Here is a 21,958-nt window from a genome sequence, read left to right as displayed (position 1 = left end):
CAAAGGGTAGGCGGGGCCGGTAGCAGTGCTGGAATGCGGCGACGCGGGCGGCGGCGGCTCAGGTGGGGCCGGGGGGATGAGGCGGGGGGGTGAGGGGGCTGTGGGGCAGGGAACGGGCTGTGGGACTCGGGGGGGTGGTTTGAGGGGCTGTGGAGCGACAGATTGAATTTGGGGAGGGTGTGAGGGCTGGGTGGGGCTGTGAGGGTTGGGAGTTTGCGGCCTGTGAGGGTTGTGAGGGAGCGGGGTGGGGGTGTGGGGCTGTGAGGGATGAGGGTTTGCGGCCTGTGAGGGTTGGGAGGGAGCGGGATGGGGATGGGGGGGTGTGGGGCAGAAAGAGCCTGTGGGGAATCGGGATGGGGGGATCTGGGGGGGCAACTCTGGATCTGGGGGCAATAGAGCAGGAAGGGGCTGTGGGTGTGGGGTGATGGGGCAGGGGGAGCTGTGGGTTTGGGGTCTGGGGGGCAGTGGGGAATTGGGATGGGGGGATGTGGGGCAGGAAGGGGCTGTGGGAACCTGGGGGGAAACTCTGGGTCTGGGGGCAATAGGGCAGGAAGGAGCTGTGGATGTGGGGCCTGTGGGGCAGGGGGGGCTGTGCTGCTTTGGGGATCCCTGGCTCCTGTGTATTGTCCTCCCAAGGGGACAGGGTCCCTGGCCCCGAGCAGGGACTGTCTGTTGCTGGTGTCAACGTGTGGCTCCTGGGGCACAAACCCCCTTTTCTGGTGCTGCAGGTGCTGATCCCCGGCTACTCCCCGGCGTCCTCCTCCGCTCGCAGGCTCGGGGTGGCTTCAGCCCTGCCGGGGCCCCGCAGCCATGTCCACCTTCCGGCAGGAGAGCGTGGAGGACTTCTACGAGATGGGGGAAGAGCTGGGCAGGTGAGTGACATCCCGCTGTGCTCACTTGGGGGGGCTCCTGTGGCAGCTCCCCCTGCCCAAGCACCAGGACAGGAGCTTCGCCTGGCTGCTGCAGCCCTCGTGGTGTCCCTGCACTGGTGGCATCCCCTTTGTCACCTCAGTGGGACTGGGGACTGTGCTGAGACCGAGGCACCTCTAGCAATTAGGCATTAATTAACATTAAACTCACTCCTATATCTGGGCAGGCCTAGCAGCTCCCTGCAGAGCTTCCATCCTGTCTGGGTTTGGCCAGGGCCACTGGGTTGGTGCTGGCAGCTTCCAGCACTTCTGGGTCGCTGCCGCCCGGCTCTGTGCCGGTGGGATGGATCTGGGGTGAATCATCGCATGCAAATGGGATTTAATCATCCGGGATGCAAAGCGGCGCAGTGGGGGGGTGTGGGCTGGGTTTGGATCCTCAGGCGCTGCCTCGGCCACGCCAGCCCCGGTGCCGGCACCGCGGGGGCTCGAGTTCTGCTGCCTGGGCACGGGGCTCCTTGGGGCACTGGGAAATAATTGTGTGGTGGAAACATTTTAGGTGGCTTCAGCGTTTTTTTAAGAGCGGGGAAGCTCCCAGGGACGTACTGCAGGTCTTTGCGGGGCTGTGCTGTGGCTGCGGTGTGAGCTGTGGGGATGGGAGAGGTGTCTGGGGGCTGGATCCCACCTGGGCAAGGCTGGTCCTTTCCCGGGGGGGCTGCGGGTGGCCCTGGCCATGATGCGGGGGTGTATAAAGGCGTGTTGGGTCTGGGCGCGCACGGAAGCCGGTGACGGAGGCCAGTGACGGGGACCAGACGTCACCACGTGCCGGCGGGGTGACCAATGGCCAGGGCAGCGGGGAGGGGATGGAGCAGCCTGGGGATGCAGGACGGATCCCGCCCGCGGGGGAAGGTGCTGAGGGGCCATGGGGGGCTTGGCCAGGGCAGGAGGGACCAGAGTTGGGATCCTGCCATAGCAGTGATGCCGGTGTCAGCAGGACCTGGCTCCTTGAAGCACTTGTTGATGCACAGACCCCCCCGACCCCCCACCACAGCGCACTTTGAACTGTCATCTGTGGTTACTCAGGCATTTCCTCCCCCACCACCTTCCCCATCAGAGCTGTATGGTCCCCAAGGACCACTGGGCTCCGGGATTTGCTCCTGAGAACAGCCTGGGGGCTCCTGGCTGGAAATGGGGACCAAGGAACATCTCCCAGCCTCGGGTGGTCACAGCAGCACCTGAACAGCCTGGGGAGGGTCAGCAGCTGCTGTGTCCCTGGGAGGAATTTCCTTCCTCCATTCCTGCGAGCAATTCCCTTCCTACGTCCTGCTCGGGGTTTACACTCCTGCTCCAGCCGTGCAGGGTGTGTGAGCCCTGGGAGCGTGCTGGGAGCACGGGGGTGTCATCGGCTGCATGTGGCAGGACCCCAGTTCCCAACAGCCCCTCGGGGAAGCTGTGCGTCCCTCTGCACGGTGCAGTGTCCCCCGTCCTCATACCGGTGCTGGCCCCGCTGCCAAGCAACGCAGGCACATGCGATGCAGGAGATCCTCTCCTCATCTCCTCCCTGCATCCCGCAGCGGCCAGTTTGCCATTGTACGAAAATGCCGGGAGAGGAAAACGGGTCTGGAATACGCAGCCAAATTTATCAAGAAGCGCCGGCTGTCGTCCAGCCGCCGGGGCGTGAGCCGGGAGGAGATCGAGAGGGAGGTGGACATCCTGCGGGAGATCCAGCACCCCAACATCATCACGCTGCACGACATCTTCGAAAACAAGACGGACGTGGTGCTGATCCTGGAGCTGGTCTCGGGCGGTGAGCTCTTTGATTTTCTGGCTGAGAAGGAGTCGCTGACGGAGGAGGAGGCCACCCAGTTCCTCAAGCAGATCCTGGACGGGGTGCACTACCTGCACTCCAAGCGCATCGCCCACTTTGACCTGAAGGTGAGGTCTGGGGGGTGCGAACACCCCGTGCTCGGCAGCTGGGGAGTGGGATGAGCGTCCAGGCTCCTGCGGAGCCGCGGGGCTGGCTCTGGGGTCTCTCCCTACATAAGGGATGTGTCCTTTGCTCTGGGGAGAGGAGCGCAGGGCGGTACGAGGCTTCCACGGGTGAGCAATTGGGGGTAAATGCCGGCTCCTCTCCCCCTGCAGCCCGAGAACATCATGCTGCTGGACAAGAACGTGCCAAACCCTCGCATCAAACTCATCGACTTCGGGATTGCCCACAAGATTGAAGCTGGGAATGAATTCAAGAATATATTTGGGACCCCAGAGTTTGTAGGTGAGACTCGGTGGGCGATGGGCCTGTGGGGCTCCTTTGGGCTCTGGAAGCTTTGGCTCCGTTGTGGAGAGGTGCCCAGAGCACCGGTGCAGCCGCTGGGCTGTGCTTGTGATGACAGGCTTCTTTTCCTCAGAATAATCCTGTTTTGTCCCCTCTTTCCTTCTAAAAGCCCCAGAAATTGTCAACTACGAACCCCTGGGGCTGGAGGCTGACATGTGGTGAGTGTCACCCCCCGAACACCTTCCAGCACTGGCACCAGTAGCACCAGTGGCACCAGTGGCTGGTCCCTGGGACTGGGGTTGTGCTGGTGCATCTCCCCTCGTGCTTCAAGCGCAGGGAGAGGGGCCCAACAGCTCTGTGGGTCTTCAGCCTCCTCTTCCTCTCTCTTCCAGGAGCATTGGGGTCATCACATACATTCTGTGAGTATGGGGGGTGTCGGGGGTAGACGGGTGCTGCAGGGCGAGTCCCCCTCCTTGGGCTGTCGCCTTTTTGGGGTGTCACAGCCTGTTCTCGCTGCAGGCTGAGCGGAGCGTCCCCTTTCCTGGGTGAAACAAAGCAGGAGACCCTAACCAACATATCGGCCGTCAACTACGACTTTGACGAGGAGTATTTCAGCAACACCAGCGAGCTGGCCAAGGACTTCATCCGCCGCCTGCTCGTCAAGGACCCCAAGTGAGAGACGGGGAGCAGAGCTGGGGTTGCGCTGGGTGAGGGGATGGTCCCTCCTGCCTGATTCCCCACGAACGGGCAGCTCCTGCCTCTGCTGGGGCTTCACTCTGACCTGCTTGCTGCCCACCCAGAGGCCTTTACCTGTTCCCATTGTGCTGCTTGTTTATAAACCCCATTTATCCCCGTTTCCCCTCTGCTGCTGTAGGATTTGGTGCTGTGTAAAACCTTGAAAACAAAGTCTCTCCCTGGCATCAGGCCTGGCGTTAATTCTGGGCTCACTCTGAGGATGCAGCAGCTCAGCTGAACAGGAGGGATCTGGGAGGGATCGAGGGCTGAGCTGAGCACCCAGAAGGTGGCTGAGGGTGCAGGAGCTGGATGTGGTCCCTCTCCGGGGTGGCCCCTGGGTTTGTCTGGGCTCATCTGCATCCCAGAGGTGGTGGGGTCTGAGCTGCTCTTCCAGGAGTTTAAATGGGACAGAGGCAGCAAAGCCTCTGCCTCTGGGTCGCAGCCTTGCTGTCGTTGCAGGAAGCGGATGACCATCGCGCAAAGCCTGGAGCACCCGTGGATTAAGGTGAGAAGTTGAAGAATTGGCGCCTTTTGGGTGTCAAACATCCAGGAGCTGGGAGGCGCGTGGCGCTGCACGATGCACAGCCTGCAGCTGGGGCTGCTTTGGTGCCCGTGGTGACCACGGCTGTCCCTCTCCACAGGTGATCAAGAGAAGGAACGTCCGCAATGAAGACAACTGCAAGAAGCCCGAGCGCCGCCGGCTGAAGACCACGCGCCTGAAGGAGTACACCATCAAATCCCACTCCAGCATGCCGCCCAACAACACGTACATCAACTTCGAGCGCTTCTCCAAGGTCATGGAGGAGGTAGCTGCAGCCGAGGAGAGCCTCCGAGAGCTAGAGAGGAACAAGAAGTCCTTCCAGGAGGACATTGAGGCCCTGCTGTCCATCTATGAGGAGAAAGAGTCGTGGTACAAAGAGGAGAATGAGAGCATCAGCCAGGACCTCCGCCAGATCCGGCAGGAGCTGCAGAAGACGGAGGCCCTGAAGAAGCAAGCACAGGAGGAGACCAAGAGCGTGGTGCAGGTGGCCAACGGCCTCAAGAGGCGTTACCGAAAGCTGGAGAACCGCTACGAGGCTTTGGCCAAGCAGGTGGCTTCGGAGATGAAGTTTGTCCAGGAGCTGGTGTGGTCCATCGAGCGGGAGAAGCTGCAGAGTGGTGAGGGGGATGGCAGCATCCGCTAGCAGGGACGGTGCCGGCATCGGCTGCTTTGGCGCCGAGCTTGGCTCGTCCTTCGCAGATCCCAAGTGCCAAAGGAACCTCAGTGGCTCAGCCCCTCGCTCACCAGAGGAGCTGCGCCACTGACAGCCTTTGGTCACTGTCCCCAGGCTCTGCTGGGCTCGCGGTGGCATGTCGGGGTGGTGAGCCTCCCTGGAGACCCCGCTCGGGGGGCTGGCGTAGCACTCGCCTGGGTTTTGGCTTCCTGCGTGCGGCTCTTGCTTGGCTTGTCGTCTGCGTGCTCCCCCCAGCTGCTCCTCCCCTGCTCCACCTGGTCCTTGGGGACCAGTCACCCCCTCCCTGTCCCACCCAATGCTTGGAGCTGACGCAGCCCCTGTCTGGGGGGGTCCTGGTGGGGAGACCCCTCCTCAAAACCCTGGCAGCAGCTCAGCCTCTGCCACGCGTGAGCCGTGACCGAGGACCAATTCCTGTGTGGCCCAAGGTGCCGCAGCCCCATGGGTGACCCCAGTTGTCCCCTGCTCCCCCCGGGGCATCGCACCCCCCTCTCGTCCCGCCCCAGCCCTTGGTCCCACCGGGCGCTCCCCCCTTTTAACAAAATAAAGGTTTCCGTGCAGCGGGGCGGCCGCTGTGGCTCCTCCGTGGGAAGGCGGGTGGTGGGAAGGGGGCCAGGACACGTCGAGGGGTGACAGCTCGTCTGCTGTGCCCACAAGGGCTGTTTGTGCTCCCAGCCCAAAGGGATTTCCTTAATTTGGGAGGGGAAAGGCTGTTTTTTTCACTTTATCAGCCCCAGTGCTGGCGGGTGAGCTCCCTGCAGGCTGTGGGGATGGGGTGCAGGATGGGGGAGCCCCCAGCCCCTCTTGCCTCTGACCGCAGCAGATTTGGGGGACTCAGGGACAGTTGGGGGCTGTTCCTGGGATTTGGAGAAGGTCTTGGGCTCTGGGGAGCTCCCTGGGGCTCGGGGAAGGCCCTTGGGTGCAGAGAGCTCTGTGGGGTCCCTCCCTTGTCCCCAGGGATCCCCCTTTGGCAGGGGACTAACCAGATCCCATTTTGCACAGAGCAGCTGTGGAATTGTCCCCGTGGGTGGCAGCGGTGGGACAGCCCCGCGCGGTGGCCGCTGACGTCCTGCGGGGTTCAGGTTTCAGCCCAACCCGCGGGAAATGCCGGCCTGGGGATAATTTTAGTCTGTCCCATTTTCCAGGCCGAGGCACTTGGCATCAGGGGTGACGGTGTGACTCGCTGTTGGCACCACACCGGGGCACAGCGTGGACACTGGAGGGGGCTCTGGCCACAGCGGGGACACCAGGGGGCTGGGGGCCGTCGTCTTCCCCCCAGGGGCTTCATCCTTAGGGTTTTGTGGGAGGTGTTGGGGTGCGGATTCAGCTGCAGTCACAGGCATTTGATCCGCTCTGGCAGAGCTGATGCGTCACCGGAGCCAGCACGTGGAAGGATGTATGGAAACCCTATAGCAGCAGTTGTTCCCTCGCTGGGCAAAGTTCACATAGTGCTAAGGCTTCCCAGGTGCTCCTTGCGCTGCCCCGTTTCTGTTTCACGGCTCTTGGAAGCGGCGCTTCCCCCGGGCGGAGCGGCCGCCGCGGCTCCAGCAACGCTCCGGAGGGGACCTGATGGGTCTGGTCCGGAGGGATGCTCAGGGTAACACTGAAATGGTGCTTAAAAAGCAGATTTTGGGGTGGTTTTGGTTGCTGCTGCTCTCGGGGTGAGCTGCTTCCGAGAGCTTTAAGTTGCAGAGTTCAGGAGGCTGCACGGTGGCTGCAAAGAGGGGGGAGAACACCCACCACTCCGCAGGGATTTACCAGGGAGAAAGCGTCCAGGAGGTAAATCCTGGAGGGGCTCAGCTGATACTGAACGGGATAGGAACTGGGGTGTGCTCAGAAGTGGGGTGTGCGGCTCCCTGGGAGATTTCGGTGATGTGACATCCTGGTTCTACCTCGGTTTCTGTCTTTGCAACCAGAGCTAACGCCGCCCTGAGGCATTTTATATTCTCTGCGGCCAGATAATATCCAAGTGCCTTTTTTAGGCTTTGAGTTTTTGCTTCCTAGAGGCTGCCTGAGCCCAGCGCTGTGGCTTTTCCCTTATATGTCTTCAGAAAAGCAAAACGGTCTTACACAACTTATCAGGGAGGAGGTTTGAACCTCTCGGTTAACAGGGAAACCCTGATGGAAATTCTCCTGTGCCGGATCCCGCCGGGGAGCTGAAGCTGCTTCTTATTCCTGCCAGTGAGTGGAGCTGCAGCTGATCTGGAAACGCTCCGCGTAACCATGTCAAATGGACTTACAAGGTATCGGTGACAAGTCGCAGGACGCTGTCCCGGCCCGGGCATTCCTCAGCTTTGCCATTGACGAGCGCTTGGCTGTGTAACGGTGTAATTATAGTTTTGTGGGTCTCTCCAGGCACGCACGGGCTTGCACACGAGGAGATATGCCTTTTTATAGCTTGTGGAAGTGTGGGTGATGCCATCGGCATCCGTGTCTCGTCTCTGGCTGCGACATCCCCGTTCCGGCTGGACAATCCAAAAATCTCAATGAGGTGGCAGCTCTGACTTGTCACCAGCGTCTTTAAAACACCCCTTGGAACACACTCGGTGGTTTTTCTGGGGGTGACTTCTTGCTAATGTGTGGCAGCCGCTTTTCTGAAGCGATATTTCTAATTAAGGCCTGCCCAAAAACCTTCTAAAACGAGCGGTGCTGGCACCGCAGCCGGGTTATTTTAGTGCCGGGATGCTCACCGGGCTGGTCCCACGTGAGGGGTTTTGTACTTCACCGTGGTGAACCCTCTGTGCGTGGCGAGCCGCACGTGCTCACGGACACGAGTTAAGTGGCACTGCCTATCTTGAGCCGCTATATTTCGATAGCGGGTTGACAGGTCTCGCCTGGCTCAGCACGGGGTTTAAGCTCAGCTGGGCCAGGGCGCTGGGGGGGTTATTCTTGGATCCTTTGGAGAAGAAGAGGCCGAGGGGTGACTCCACTGCTCTTGGCAGCTTCTGGAGGAGGGGACATGGGGGTGCTGAGCTCTTGTGGGGATCCAGGGATGGGACAGAATCACAGAACTGACTGGGTTGGAAAAGATCTCAGAGCTCATCCAGTCCAAGCCTTGATCCAACTCCAGCCCATTGACTAGATCATGGCACTAAGTGCCATGGCCAATCTCAGTCTCAAAACCTCCAGGGCCGGTGAGTCCAGCACCTCCCTGGGCAGCCATTCCAGTGCCTGACCACTCTCTCTGCACAGGATTGCTTTCTCATCTCCAGCCTCAGTTTCCCCTGGCAGAGTTGAAGCCCGTGACCCCTTGTCCTATTGCTGATGCCTGGGAGAAGAGCCCAATCCCCACCTGGCTACAACTGCCCTTCAGGTAGTTCTGGAGAGTGCTGAGCTCAGCTCTGAGCCTCCTCTTCTCCAGACTAAACAAGCCCAGCTCCCTCAGCCTCTCCCCATAGGGCTTGTGTTCAAGTCCCTTCCCCAGTCTTGTTGCTCTTCTCTGGACCCGCTCCAGCACTTCAATCTCTTTCCTGACCTGAGGGGCCCAGAACTGAACTCAATACCCCTAATCCCAATTTTGGTTGGAAAAGCCCCTCAAGCTGGAGTCCAATCGTTCCCCCAGCCCCAGCACAACCCACTTCCACAGCGACTTAACAACAAACTATTAGTAAATAGACCGCACGTGTACTCAAAGAACAGGTTTAAATGTATTAAAACAGGACCTCAAGAAAAAGAATTGATTTTTACTGAATGTAAGAGATGACATTACAAACAAGCCATCACATAAAGGCTTTAATATCTGCAGGAGCACGTAAGCAGAAGAGTCAGTTGTTTTCCCAACACGGCCCTACTTGTTCCATTATAAAAATGCATTTTCAAGTTGTGTTTAAGCCAGTGGAATAGAAAATAAGAAAATTAAAAAACAAACAAAAAGCCACAAGCAAACCAATCCCGTCCATCAGAGTCACAAATAAGTTATCTTTGTTCTTCAATTATATACAAAAGATAGTTTCCAAAGGACAGCGTAAGAAGAGTTTACACAAATAAACCCTCGTTGCGACTGCTCGGTACTATTTACATCGTTCTGTACATGGGTCTTTCAGGTCTTCGGAGACCCTGCAAAGCAAGAAGGGAAGACGTGACTCCCCAGCGGGTTGTTCCAGCAGCCGGTCCCCACATTTCAGGGCCATATTTACCTATGAGCGATTTAAAAGCTTGTTCTGAATATCCTCAAAGACTTGGTTGTAAAGTTCATCTCGAGACTTGAGGCCGTCTAAATAAACTGAAAGAGAAAAATGGAGCCAGACTGCGGGTTTCTGAGCAGAACCAAATGGCTGTAGATTAGTTCTAAAATAGATTGTGCTCGTGTTTTAATGTTCTATCGACCCAAAGGACAACTTGTTTCCAACTGGAAAAACAGAATCATCTATGGCTGCAAAATCATTTATCCCACTATAAAGAATGTTTGTTGGTTTTTATCCCCTCTGCTTTTTTCCCCCTTTCCTCCCCCATAAGTGCTTATAATACGAAACAAAGGGAAGAAGTTCTTAACTATCAAACCACGTATATTAATCTGGACAGAAAGTAGGCCAGGGTTACAACTCGGTGGTAAAAATAGCACCTCGTATCATTACAGTTAAAGTTTCCTTGAATTAAATTACCGGCTGCCTTCAAATCCCAAGCACAACGCCAAAGGATCTGTGCTCAAGGCGCTTACCGACATCGACACCGCCGTCCTCCATCTCCTTCCTGTGCTTTAGGTACATGGGCCAGACGTGCCCGTCGAAGAGACCCGGGGGGTCGGGAACCGTGTAGTTCCGTGTGCTGTGAACGGCAGAAGGGAAAGAGCGTCAGAGCCTGACCTTTGCCCGCTCAGCTGCGTTTTAGGATGGAACGGCCTCAAGTTGCGCCAGGTGAGGTTGAGGTTGGATGTGGGGAACAATTTCTTCCCCAAAGGGCTGTGGGGCGTTGGAACAGGCTGCCCAGGGCAGTGCTGGAGTCACCATCCCTGGAGGGCTGGACAGACGGACATGAGGTTCTCAGGACATGGGGTGGGTTATGGTTGGTCTCAATCTCAAGGGGCTTTTCCAACCAAAACGATTCTATGATTTATGTAAAAGCTGATTGTCACAGGCCAAATTCCCATCAGTATTTGTCTCTTTCTCCAGTTAAATTACACTTTCAAACTGTCATTCCAGTTGAAGTGACACCAGCGTATCCCATTAATAGCAACCCAGTGGCAGCCCGAGCACCAGCCTCTCTCACAGTCTTTTGGGAGGATCAGACTTGTCGAAGGATCTTCTTACCTTCTCCTCCTCTTGCATTCGTCGTATGGAACCGCCAAGTAGTAGCGTATGTCGAACAGGTCTATCAGCGGCCTGGGCAAGGGCACAAAGAGAGATCTGTTCATCTATTGATCTGTTTTCTTGACAGAGAAAGCCTTAAATCACCCCCCAGAGCCATAAGTCTTTCTGCCTCTCTCATATTTGTGTGTGTTGTAGACAACGGAGGTGTAAGTTTTGTTAAAGCACAAGCTAATGTTTATTAGGGTTTATTAGTTATAAAAGACGGGGAATGGTGCTTTCTGAAGGGCAGGAACGTTTCCCACCCAAATCCCTGTTCCTGGGGGGGATCAGGCCAGGCTGTGACCCCGACTCCCTTTCTAGATCATTTCAAGTTCTCCTTGCAGACCAACGCTGCGATTCATTAATGTGACACGGACTGACTCACGGAGCCACCGGGCGCGTTGTGTGACACGGGCTGTCCCGGTTGGGCACGGGGCAACTCATCAGCTCATGTTCTTTAGCAGAAATACCAGCAGCTGGCTTCGTTGCAAGAAAATAAACCCGGGAGAAGCCTTAGAGCAAATCTATTGGAGGCTGGTGGGACGGAGGCTCCTCAGGGCTTGCTGAGCGGTGCAGAAATGCTTAATATAGTATGGACTGAGCAAGCAGGTCTGTGGGTGAAACGTTCTCTCTGGGTTAAGGAGCCGGAGCGTTCGGGAGGTATTTGTAACCTTCAGGAGACACCGAGAGCTCTTTCCCGGGGACACCCGGCAGATCTGGGTGCGAACAGTCCCCCATCGCCGCTTTAAATTCCCTTTGGAAAGCAGCAACGGCTCATAAACAACAACTTTTTGTGCCAAGTGTCACGCACAGCTTGTTCTCTTGAAAGAGCTTTGTAAACAGGACCAGCGGCCGGAGCCAATGCTCTTCTGCTTGTTGTGTTTATGTCATGCCATTTTCTGAAGTTTATATATTTAGCTATTGGAAGCTTTTTATCTCTAGTCCAGTCTCCCCATCTTCCCACTGGGCATTTTTTCCCCATATATATAGGCCAATCTTTGCTCCAGCGCATTAAGCTCAGTTTAGTTGGTGTTAACCAAGCACATGTATCACATGAGAGAACTGTTCCCAAATTCCTTGTAGCGAACGCAGAACAAATCATCTCATTCTCATCAACGACCTTCCCAGGCCAAGGTTCAGGGCACCTGAGCGACGCCTGCGCTGGCGCCGCTGGCTCAGGACTTACAAAGCCCGGTCTAAAGTTCAAGGCTGTGCCCTGAACAAGAACTTCCTCCATTGCCTTGACAAAGTCACCTTGTGCTCTGCACTCTTACTGCTCAAACTTGCATTTTACAGCAGAAAAACACTTAGCACGGCACCTCAAAACGAGACAGGACGGGTGTATTAGTAGAAAGGAGGTTTTAGCCTTGGTGCTAGTGAATAGTTCCCCAAACCTTACTTGTAATTATAAAGCAGGAAGCCTTCAATGACCAATATATGGGTATCTTTGGAGGCTGGCTCTTTAGAGCCGGGTGTGATGTTCACCCCATGCGAACGGGCGAACTTGACGGGGTTCTCCATCCAGGCCCGCACCGTGCTCACCATCGCCTCCATATCCAGGGAGTCCAACACTGGGCAGAGAAAGGGGGCGGGTGGGAAAAAGGGGACACAATCAAATACCCCGAACCACGTCGGCTGGGAAGTATAATATAGAATGAACGTGTAAAATGGAAATTAGAGAAATTTTAATTATTAAAGATTTAACAGTAAAAAGGGATACTTAGGAAAAAGATACATTACTGCATCCTATAGCGAGCACTGCTCTTACCATCCCATTGTTTAAAGCCGTCTTCCCCGACTTCTATTTGATCTTGTGGCTGAAATATAGTGAGCAATAAAACATTGCTGCAAACTCAGCGTGATCAGTTACCTAAGATCCGATCACAACCTGGATGCTACTGCAATACACAACAAAGCAAGTGTTCACTTAAAACAGTTACAGACCCTCCATGGGCTACGTTAAAAGCTTAAATTCCCATCTTTCACCAACCCCAAGAACTTTGGAAAGGTTTCTCGGTTCAACCAAGATACTTTGGACAAAGTGTTCTGGGTTAATAATTCGATACGGCGTTATTGGCCAAAGTATTACACCCCCGTTTATAAATCAACATAGAACTTAAAATGCAAATACAGTGGTAAGTAACTGCTAAAACATAACTATTTTAAATACTAAATAAAATTGCAGGTCAGCACAGCGTGGCTTTTGGTCACTTAGTTGTATCTTTGTGAGCTAGAAATTACACATCTTTATGGGAAATTCCTCCTCTAAGGGCTCACGTCTGCCCAGATCTGTGCACGAAGCCCCCGGCGAAGCGGCGCGACCCCGCGTTCCGCGCCGGGCGGCACGTGCTGCTGCGGCGGCAGGACAGACGGACGGGTGTCGGGGACGCGGCGCAGCTGCTGCCCACTCGTCACCCCCCATCCCGGCCCCCGCGGGGCTTTAGGAGCTCCGGCAATCTTTACATTGGGTTCCCAATACGGGGCTGTCAAAGCTCCCCAGTGCAACTGTGTTGAAAGCGGTGCTTAAATCATCAAGTACTATTTACAAGCAACGTTCTTATGTAAAATAAGGAGGAAAACCCGACACTGAGAGAACGATTGGTGCGAAGTACAGTAAATAACCTTTAGCTTAGATCAGTAGCTCGACCTAAAGTTAGGCTTGCTAAATCTAAACCTTTTGCTGCAACTGTTCTGTGCCAGCTCCACTTTTGTGGGAACTGGCAGATACTGACATTTGTAAAGGTCAGAACCTCCTCAACTGGCCAAAGTCATTTAAAAATTAAATATAGATACTTAAAAAGTGAATCATCCAGAAAATGTGTTGCTCCTAAATTGTCAAAACTTACTTGAGAAGCATGCACAAGTATATAAAGCTTACAGGGGAACAAGTATATAAAACTTATGGGGGGACAAGTATATAAAGCTCAGAGGGGGGCCCTGCTAGAGCTGTCACTACATACGCAAGCAGCAGCTGACGTTTTAATCCCTCCGCTTACCTTGAAGAAATCATCCTGGTGGACCACGCAGCAGTTGGGCAGCGCCTTGATGAGCCTGTTGGTCAGGGTGGTTTTGCCACCGTTGGTGACACTGCACGGAGAGGCGACACAGAGTGGGGAGAACCGCGTTAGAAACCCCCTCAGCGGGGATTCGAACCCGGTGTCTGAGGGGGTTTAAATTTCCCGCCTCGCCGGCGCCGCGGCGCGCGCGCGCTGGCCGCTGATTGGCTCCGGCAGCCCCGCGCGCGCGCGGGTCCCCGGTGGAGGCGGGAGGCGCGCGGCGGTCCTAACGGTCAGCGGCGGCGCTGAGGGAGCACGCGGCGGTGCCGCCATGTCCGACCCGCTCCGAGCGGGAGCGGGATGAGGCCCCGGGGCTCCGCTCAACATGGAGGAGGCTGCGCGGCCCCGCTCCGAGTGCCTCGTCCGCCCCCGCGGGCTCCGCTTCCCCGCGCACGGACCCGGAAGCCGCCGGGGGAGCTTTACAAGGCGCCCTTGCCAGCGGTCAGTGCCCTAGAACGGCCTCACTCCTTGTGTTCGTCAGCTTAAGAAGCGGCCCCGCGAAAAGCAGGCTTGCAAAAAGAGTTTAAAATATATATATAGAGAGAGAAAAAAGCCTTAAACGAATTAGAAAGGAGGAAGCTCGCTGTTTTCGTGGAGAATGACTCAGGCTTCCTTGTGCCTGCAAAACCATCTTTAATATAAAATGCCCGAATAATGAGGGAGAGACCCGGCCAGTCTGCATGGACTTATTTCTAATCCTTTTACTTAAAGGCTGTAAGAACCTGACGCTGTTATGAATCAAGGTCGGTTTTGGAAGCACACACTGTGGCTTCCCTCTGCATCCTGCTTTGCTGGGGAAAACAAAACCTTTCTATACATCCCTCATTGCGTTCAGAGCGGGATTTTGGCCTCTTTGCCTTCCAGAGACGCTTCCAAAAGTTTAACTTAACGTTGGATACGTCCTTTAAGAGCCGGCAAGTTGCACCTTTTCTAGAGACCTGTGATATTGTATAGTCAAATATATAATCTACTATTCAGTCGGCTTACATATGATAATTAAACGGGAAGGAAAAGCGGTATCTATAAAAAGATATACATAATGTTAACAGGAACTCACCCTCCGATGCCAATAATGTATTTCATCTTTGTCGAGTTGCCTCCTTAGCAGGAATACGGCGAGGAAAATAAATCAAATAAAATATTTAGAAATGCTGAAATTACTTTCAGCGAAACAAAACCACTCCCCAGCCTTTCCCCTCTATTTTCCCCGGCTGGGTTCTCCCTCTGCTCACTGTTTCATTGAAGAAAAGGCGGGTTTGTGTGTGTAATTTATAGGGCAGTTCCTGCCGCGGTTCCCGCCCCGCTGTGATGGAGCAGCCCTGTGACTATCATGAGCCCCACGTTTTGGAGCCGGGCTCAGCCAAGCTGGGCTCAGCCAAGCCTCACCTCAGCGGGGTCACGGCGCTGCACCTGTTCCCGCACCCTCGCGGGTCCCCGCGCCGCCTGCGCTATAAATAGCTCTTTTTGGCAAGTTCTTCCTTTGCCTAAATTAGTCATGGGGGAGGTGGAAATGTCACCCCTTTTTACGGTCCCTTTGGGAGTCCTGGGGAAGGCACAGAGGTGGGCGAGGATATAATTAAGTGATATAACTGAGGGTATAACCATCTCCTTGTCTTCCTCTTTGTTTTCCCAGCTCCTGTTTGATTATTTGAAATGCAGGAATGCCATGAGAAGGATGTTTTTGATTTCTCTAATGTTAGGAAAAGCGAGGGAACTAAACTTTATCTTTTACTCCTTTTAGTAAAGCTGTTCAGAGAAAGGAACGTGCAGAGGCTGAGGAGTGAATCCACTTGGACCACCATCTTTTGAACATTTAGGAGGAGTATTTTCAACTTCGGTCTTACTTCTCATATATAGACAAAAAAATCAAACAATGAGAGTTCCCTTTGTAGTTTATTAATACAAAGTGGCCCTTTTTAAGGTAAGTTAACTCCACGGGTTCCTTCCTTGAGTAAATACCTCTCACCATGAGTACATGTCATAGAACCTGTGCTTTAATTTTAATTGCTTCGGATGCTTCTAAAATCAGGGCTGTCTGGGGAGGTGTTGGGTGTTGAGTTACCTTTTCCTCAAGCCAGGTAATTGACATCATTAAGTTTTATTCAGAACAACAAGCTGTATTTAACTTGAATTTTTCTGCCCTTGTTTCAGGCCTGAAGAAGGGTTTGTGCCTAAAATCTTATTCGTCTCAGCCCAACTGTGTCCGTTGATCTAATAAAAGACGTTACTTTTCCCCGCAGAGCTGTTTTGTGCTCATCAGCCATGAAGTCAAGGCCTGGTGCTTTGATAAAAGGAGCAGATCTTGAATAAACATGGACTGCTAATTAGAAGATTATTGACTGTCAGAGGTGTAAGATTCTGGAAGCCTTGCAGTGAAGATATTGAAGGTGAGAAAGTCGCTTCGTTTTAAGACAGAGCCTGGTAAATATATGAATGGGATTATAGTATTTTTCAGTCCATTATGCTGTTTTAATTCTATGCGTTTAACAAATAGACCTCAGCCGGTGTTTCCACTGTAATTATTTACGGTCAACATGAACACACTATGTGATTGTTCCTGGAGACGTCACTTGCAAATTATACTTTCATGATAATTTCCAAGGTAGCGATGTGAAATGATCACTCCAGAGAACTTTGGAGCTCGAATCCTTGCCCGTGGATGAGCTGAATTTGCAGCAGCTGCCCATTGCTTTAAGCAGAGCATTTAAAGTGGGGCGTCCCCACCTCGGCCTCTCAGCTGCTGGAAATTGTCATTGTGCACTGGAGCGGAGCAATGCTAATTGACACCAGCTGAAAAATTGACCTAAAATTAGCTCTCTGCTCAGATTTTTTGTGCCCTTCGCTGTGTTTTGCTTCTGTCCATGAGCTCAGAAGGTGTCTTGGTTAAGAAAGCAAATGGTGTGTTACTGTAGTGGTTATTTTATCACATTTAACCTTAGGGAACTACTGGCAGGCTTGGAAGTCGTATAAAGGTGAGGAGGGGACAGTGGTCTCAGCTGCCGTTACGATAACCCAAGTATTTTTGGAATGTACCAACCTTGAGGTGAGTGACAATTCTTCTCCCCATTGGATTTACTAATATTGAATGTGCTTTGGAAATGCAGGTTGGGTTTTTGCATTGAAAAAAATGAGCGTTTGGCCTACGATGCATCAAAAGGAACAACATGTTTCTAGTACAGACAGCAAACACAAAAGCAGTTCCAAATATTTAAGTATTTGGATGAGTTGTTTGGGATCAGTGAATTCCAGAGCAGCGAAGCCCTGCTGTATCTATAAAGAACATTAAAACTCTGTTTCTTTTGAAAACCAGAGGAATGAAGGGTAGAAGGCACATTTTTTTAGGGTGTGTGTTGTCTTTTTAAGCTCCCAGTTGCAAATCTTGTTCAAGGTCAGTTTTCAACCCTTTTCTTCCCGGTCCCTCAGTTTCCCTGTGTCTGGCTTTTCCCGAGTTTGTTTTAAAGCTCCTTGTCATGTTTTTTTCCGTCGCCCGTATTCACACTCACGCACCAAACATCCCGTGAAATCGCATTCACCCGCATAGCTGGAATTCTGGGATTCCTCAGCCTCGCTGCTCCCTGGGCGCTGCGCTGCCTGTATTTGGAGATCTCAGCTGTTTGCTCCCCCGAGAACAAAAAATTCCTCCTACAAAAGAACTGCCCGAATGAACAGCGACGGTTACACTTACCACCAAAACCAGGCTTCACCCAACCTGTAAAAATATGTCTATGCAAATGCCAAGTGTTCATAAAGACTTTTTTTAGCAAGTTATGTTAGCCGCGTCTCGCGGTGAGTTATGCGTCGGTCAGCTGAAACTTCCTTTTTCTGGGGCTTGTTTATCCGGCAGATACGTTATCTGCTTGACACTTCACTAATACAAATACCATTCAACAGCGTGCTTCCATCAAAGATAGAAAATGTTCCCGCTCTTTACGTTATTTTTAGAATGTTAACGGTTCTGAAAAGTTTGGTATTATTCTTATTTGTTAAAACTAAGATAAATTTAGCAGAGCCAGTTTAATATTCACGGAGCCATCTTCATATCATTTCCCTGGGATAGTTTAGTTTCTGTGTCCACTGACCTTTCTGTTGCAGAATATGACTCACAGAATCACAGAAAGTTAGGGATTGGAAGGGACCTGGAAAGCTCATCCAGTGCAATCCCCCCATGGAGCAGGAACACCCAGATGAGGTTACACAGGAAGGTGTCCAGGCGGGTTGGAATGTCTGCAGAGAAGGAGACTCCACAACCCCCCTGGGCAGCCTGGGCCAGGCTCTGCCACCCTCACCCCAACAAGTTTCTTCTCATATTTCAGTGGAACCTCCTGTGTTCCAGTTTGAACCCATTGCCCCTTGTCCTGTCACTGGTTGTCACCAGCAGAGCCTGGCTCCATCCTCCTGACACTCCCCCTTTCCATATTGATCCCCAGGAATGAGTCCCCCCTCAGTCTCCTCTTGTCCAGCTCCAGAGCCCCAGCTCCCTCAGCCTTTCCTCACACGGGAGATGCTCCACTCCCTTCAGCATCTTGGTGGCTGCGCTGGACTCTCTCCAGCAGTTCCCTGTCCTGCTGGAACTGAGGGGCCACAACTGGACACAAGATTCCAGGTGTGGTCTCCCCAGGGCAGAGCAGAGGGGCAGGAGAACCTCTCTGACCTACTGACCACCCCCTTCTAACCCACCCCAGGTCCCATTGGCTTCCTGGCCACAAGGGCCCAGTGCTGGCTCATGGTCACCCTGCTGTCCCCAGGACCCCCAGGTCCCTTTCCCCTACGCTGCTCTCTAATAGGTCATTCCCCAGCTTACACTGGAACCTGGGGTTGTTCCTGCCCAGATTCAAGACTCTACACTTGCCCTTGTTCTATTAAAATATAAATAAGTAAAATTTAAATAAATACATTTACAGAAAGTAACAAAACGAGAGCTGTAGGTTTTTGCTTAAGGATTAGTCTCATTTTAATTGAATATCCACAGATTCTTATGGAATAATACAAAGCAAAAATAATAATACATACTGAACAGCAATCTATGTCTTCTAGCATAAACCACTTAATTACGAACACTTTAGAAAAATGACAGTTCACACATTTTTACATGTAGATTTGGGTTAAAAGGGCCCACTACATAGGAAAAAAAACTGAGATAGATTGTTATATTGTCATGGTGACTTTTAAAAATTCACTTCACCAGTAGCATGCTGTATTTTTTGACTGCCAATAAATATGGAAATACAAAAGAGAAAACGTGTGCTTTTGTATTTATAGCAATTTTGCTTGTACATTTCACTGCTGTCAGGCCAATCTGAGCTTATTGCCACCAGCATCTCATTAACTCTCTTGGTTTTTTTTTCATCCTTTGATATGTAAAATAGAAGATGTGTTGCTTTTAAAACCTTTACCACTTCGGTTTTCTCATCCATGTTTCTGCACATCTGTAAGCAAATAATCTTGGAAAAAAACAGATGGAAAGATTGCAATGAGGTATGTCCTAAATTTCCACTCACAATTACACAGTACTGTACAGGAGAAATCGCATTAATTATCCGACTTGAATATCCAGCGGCATCTCAGTTTTATTTCCCTTGTGTTCCTGGTGAATTGAAATGAAATCTACTGGACGGTCTCGAATTGGGGTGATTTACCGTCCTCAGCTTCTGGGCTTAATGCCGGGGACGCGCTGCTCTGGTTTTCATGCAAAGGGCTGTTCAGTAAATACATCTGTGATACAAGTGCGTGAGAAAAACATGGATCAAATGATAAGTTAGAAAGCATATTTGGTGCTCCTTTGTGCCATTCAGGAAAATAAAAATCTCATCTGTAAAAGAAGCTTTATCTATACAGAGAAGACATCTGGATCTGGAGGAAAATGTTGCTCTGCCAGAATTGTCCTCCAGGGAATTTGAGAGCAGAGTGAAGCGGTGGTTATCTCAAATATCCAGGGGTTGGGCTTGCCAGGCTTGAAATAGTCCTGAAGTGGTGAAATATGCAGGTAATTCTTCATCTGCACTTGTCTGCAAGGGCTTGTGTCTGGTGCATTCGAGACAGTCGAGATCAACTCGCTCTGGTGAAATCAGGAGTTTCCAAATGAGTTTGGCCAGATCATTTTGTTCTTAAATTGTCTTCCCTCCTTTGCTCACAGGATCCTCACGAGTCCAAAATACAGATTTCAAGAGTCTCAATACCACGTCTGCATCTCTTGGTGAACTGAGAAGCTCAGCCCAGATTCAGTGTCCTCTCTCCACATCTCCAACGTTTTCCATCCAGGTTTGTACCAGGCAGGTATGTTTGTAGATAAAGCCTTCGAGATTCAAACACGTAGCAGCTTGTCTCCACAACAGGAGGTATTAATAGTGAATGATTGTCCAGTGTCATGAAATCAATACAAAGACAAGGCGTAAAAAATTTTCCTGTCCGTAAGGCTCCTTCTTAAACCCAGACCTTTTTGGTGTGCGTTGATTTGAGAAGATGCTCATGAGAAGGTTCTGTGGAGGCTGCCATGGCACGGGACTCTCAGAGTTATCAGAGTGCCTTACAAACCGAGACAGAACAAATCGGGGAAAAAAATACGGCATTTACTCATAAGAATGGTTCGGTGTGAGTTAATAAGAGGAACTGGCAATGAACTATTAATAACCGAGGCGGTCAAGACTGGAAGAGGTGCCTAGACTGGTGGGCACTTGGTATTTTCAGGAAGAAACATATACCGGCTGTAGAAAGGAGGAAAATGCACGCTTTTCATTGTACTAGTTATTCCCTGGGGCAACGGCTGTTGTAGTGTCTGAGTGGAGGAAACTGCTTGTGCAGTTTAAAGCAAACGGTCTCCGTGCTGGCCAGCAGCAAGCTAGGGGAAGGGATTATAATTTAAACAAAAAATAGATCTCTTTCTGGGCTGGTGACTAATGGACTACAGGATGCTCTGAAGAGAAAAAATGGATCTATTTGCACTGCTTAGTAGCTCTCCACAGACCATTACTGAAACACACGGGAGCCTGTCCTGAAAAGTGCTATTCTTGGCTTAGTTTGTTTTGTGGTTTGGGTGTTTGGGTTTTGTTTTGTTTTGTTTTTAAAGTAAAATGTTTCCCAAAAGTTTAAAGGACTTTGCGTCTTGGAGACGGGAGGCAGGCTCCGTGAGCTTACAGAACTCGGAATAAGACGGTGACAAGGTCTTACACCAAAAGGTCATTTACGTGGGTGACTGCCAGGCTGCGTCGTTCTTCCGCTCCATTCACTCCGCTCTGCTTCGATTCATGACATGCTGGGAAGGAACAGAAAGACAGAGTTATTTTTACAAAGCAAATTGTAGTAAGAATTTTATTCTTCTCACTATGTCAAAAAATACGAGCATGTTTGGCTGCAGTCCTCTACAAAAGTGTACCGGGGCCAAAGATAACATCATTCGTAGCTTTAATGGGCTTTTTTCCTTTTCTATAGACTTTTCCTGAGTGCGCAGGACCATGAAAAAGTTACTGTAGGGTGAAGGCAGCTCTGCAGTAAATGCCCATGTGCACATGGGGCAAATGCTGGGTAATTTATTTACTGAGGGGCAGCTTTTAACAAGTGTCCCCGTGGCGGCTGCGGTTGTGACGGGTCTGTGCTTTGGGACGAGCTGCAGCGGGTGAAGGTGTCAAAGCTTCCCAGATCTGTCCCCCCTGCAAAGTGCTGGTGCCTCTTTTGTGCTGGGTGAGGGCTAAAGGTGTCCTGGGTCTAACCCGGTCTTGCTTTCCCTGTTGGTACTTTACAAATGCAATGAAATCCGTCACATAGAGGAAAAACAAAAGAGTGAAGTATGAATCAAACCTGGTTTCTTGATCCTCTGCTGGGGGCACAGGCCTGCTTGGGAGAGAACCAGCAAAACAATGAGTGAATCTCCACCACAAACTAATTGTCCTCATTTCTTTGGCCCTGAGGTCCCATTTGTTTCTTGGAACAATTCAGACTCATCCAATGGGCCTTGGCAATTTTGAAGAGAATAGCAGAAATCTGCACTGTTCCCCCTCAGGAGCTGGTTATCTCATAACAAAACGAGTGGCTGTATCACTGAGGCAGAGCCAAAACCAGGCCAAATTGTCCTGGCACGGGATTGTGACACTGTCTTCCAAACCTCCCTAGAATTTCCTTCCCCATCTAACGTTACAGCCTCCGATCTTGCCTTTACGCGCAACCAGCATTTGGCCTCCGCATTGCACCAGCGCGCAAATGCTACGACTCAATGTCAGGAGAACGTTTCCCGGTGCCTCTGGCTCTGATCCGTGACCAAATAGTTTGTGAGCTTTACAGAGGTAAAAAGCAGCGTCAGGAATTCGTTTGCATGGGTGAAGGTCAAGAACATCCCCAAAGCGATGGCGCAGGGAGCTGTTAGGGAGAGGAGAGGCTCTGCCCATTCCCAGATGCTTGAGGAATGTCCTGTTGGGTCCGAACAGCCCGATTGCACCCCAGGAGTGCTACAGGCAATAGGGCTGTTCTCACCAAAGACTGATCAAGCTATTTGATAAGTGAAGGATAAATGAAAAAGGAGTAG

The 21,958-nt window shown here is 51.9% G+C and overlaps 2 protein-coding genes across 2 annotated transcripts; one reads left to right on the top strand and one right to left on the bottom strand.

The window, feature by feature from the left end:
* The first annotated feature begins 2 nt into the window (after window positions 1-2).
* DAPK3 (death associated protein kinase 3) lies at window positions 3-7,308 on the top strand. Its single transcript, XM_080359254.1, has 10 exons — window positions 3-62; window positions 729-872; window positions 2,441-2,801; window positions 3,009-3,138; window positions 3,308-3,356; window positions 3,531-3,557; window positions 3,658-3,810; window positions 4,333-4,378; window positions 4,515-5,031; window positions 7,188-7,308. Exons 2-10 carry the CDS (start codon window positions 811-813, stop codon window positions 7,211-7,213), a joined length of 1,371 nt encoding a protein of 456 aa, XP_080215380.1. The 5' UTR covers window positions 3-62; window positions 729-810; the 3' UTR covers window positions 7,214-7,308.
* Window positions 7,309-9,241: 1,933 nt separating this feature from the next.
* Window positions 9,242-14,529, bottom strand: NMRK2 (nicotinamide riboside kinase 2; the record flags this gene model as incomplete). Its single annotated transcript, XM_080359118.1, has 7 exons — window positions 9,242-9,327; window positions 9,763-9,869; window positions 10,352-10,423; window positions 11,790-11,961; window positions 12,159-12,207; window positions 13,387-13,477; window positions 14,504-14,529. The coding sequence occupies 7 exons, from the start codon at window positions 14,527-14,529 to the stop codon at window positions 9,242-9,244; spliced, it is 603 nt and encodes a 200-aa protein (XP_080215244.1).
* Window positions 14,530-21,958: the final 7,429 nt, after the last annotated feature.

The sequence above is a fragment of the Nesoenas mayeri genome (genome assembly GCF_963082525.1).
Source record: "Nesoenas mayeri genome assembly, chromosome: 25".
Lineage (NCBI taxonomy): Eukaryota > Metazoa > Chordata > Aves > Columbiformes > Columbidae > Nesoenas > Nesoenas mayeri.
The sequence above is the reverse complement of the archived record's forward strand: the minus strand, read 5'-3'. Positions and strand labels throughout refer to the sequence as shown.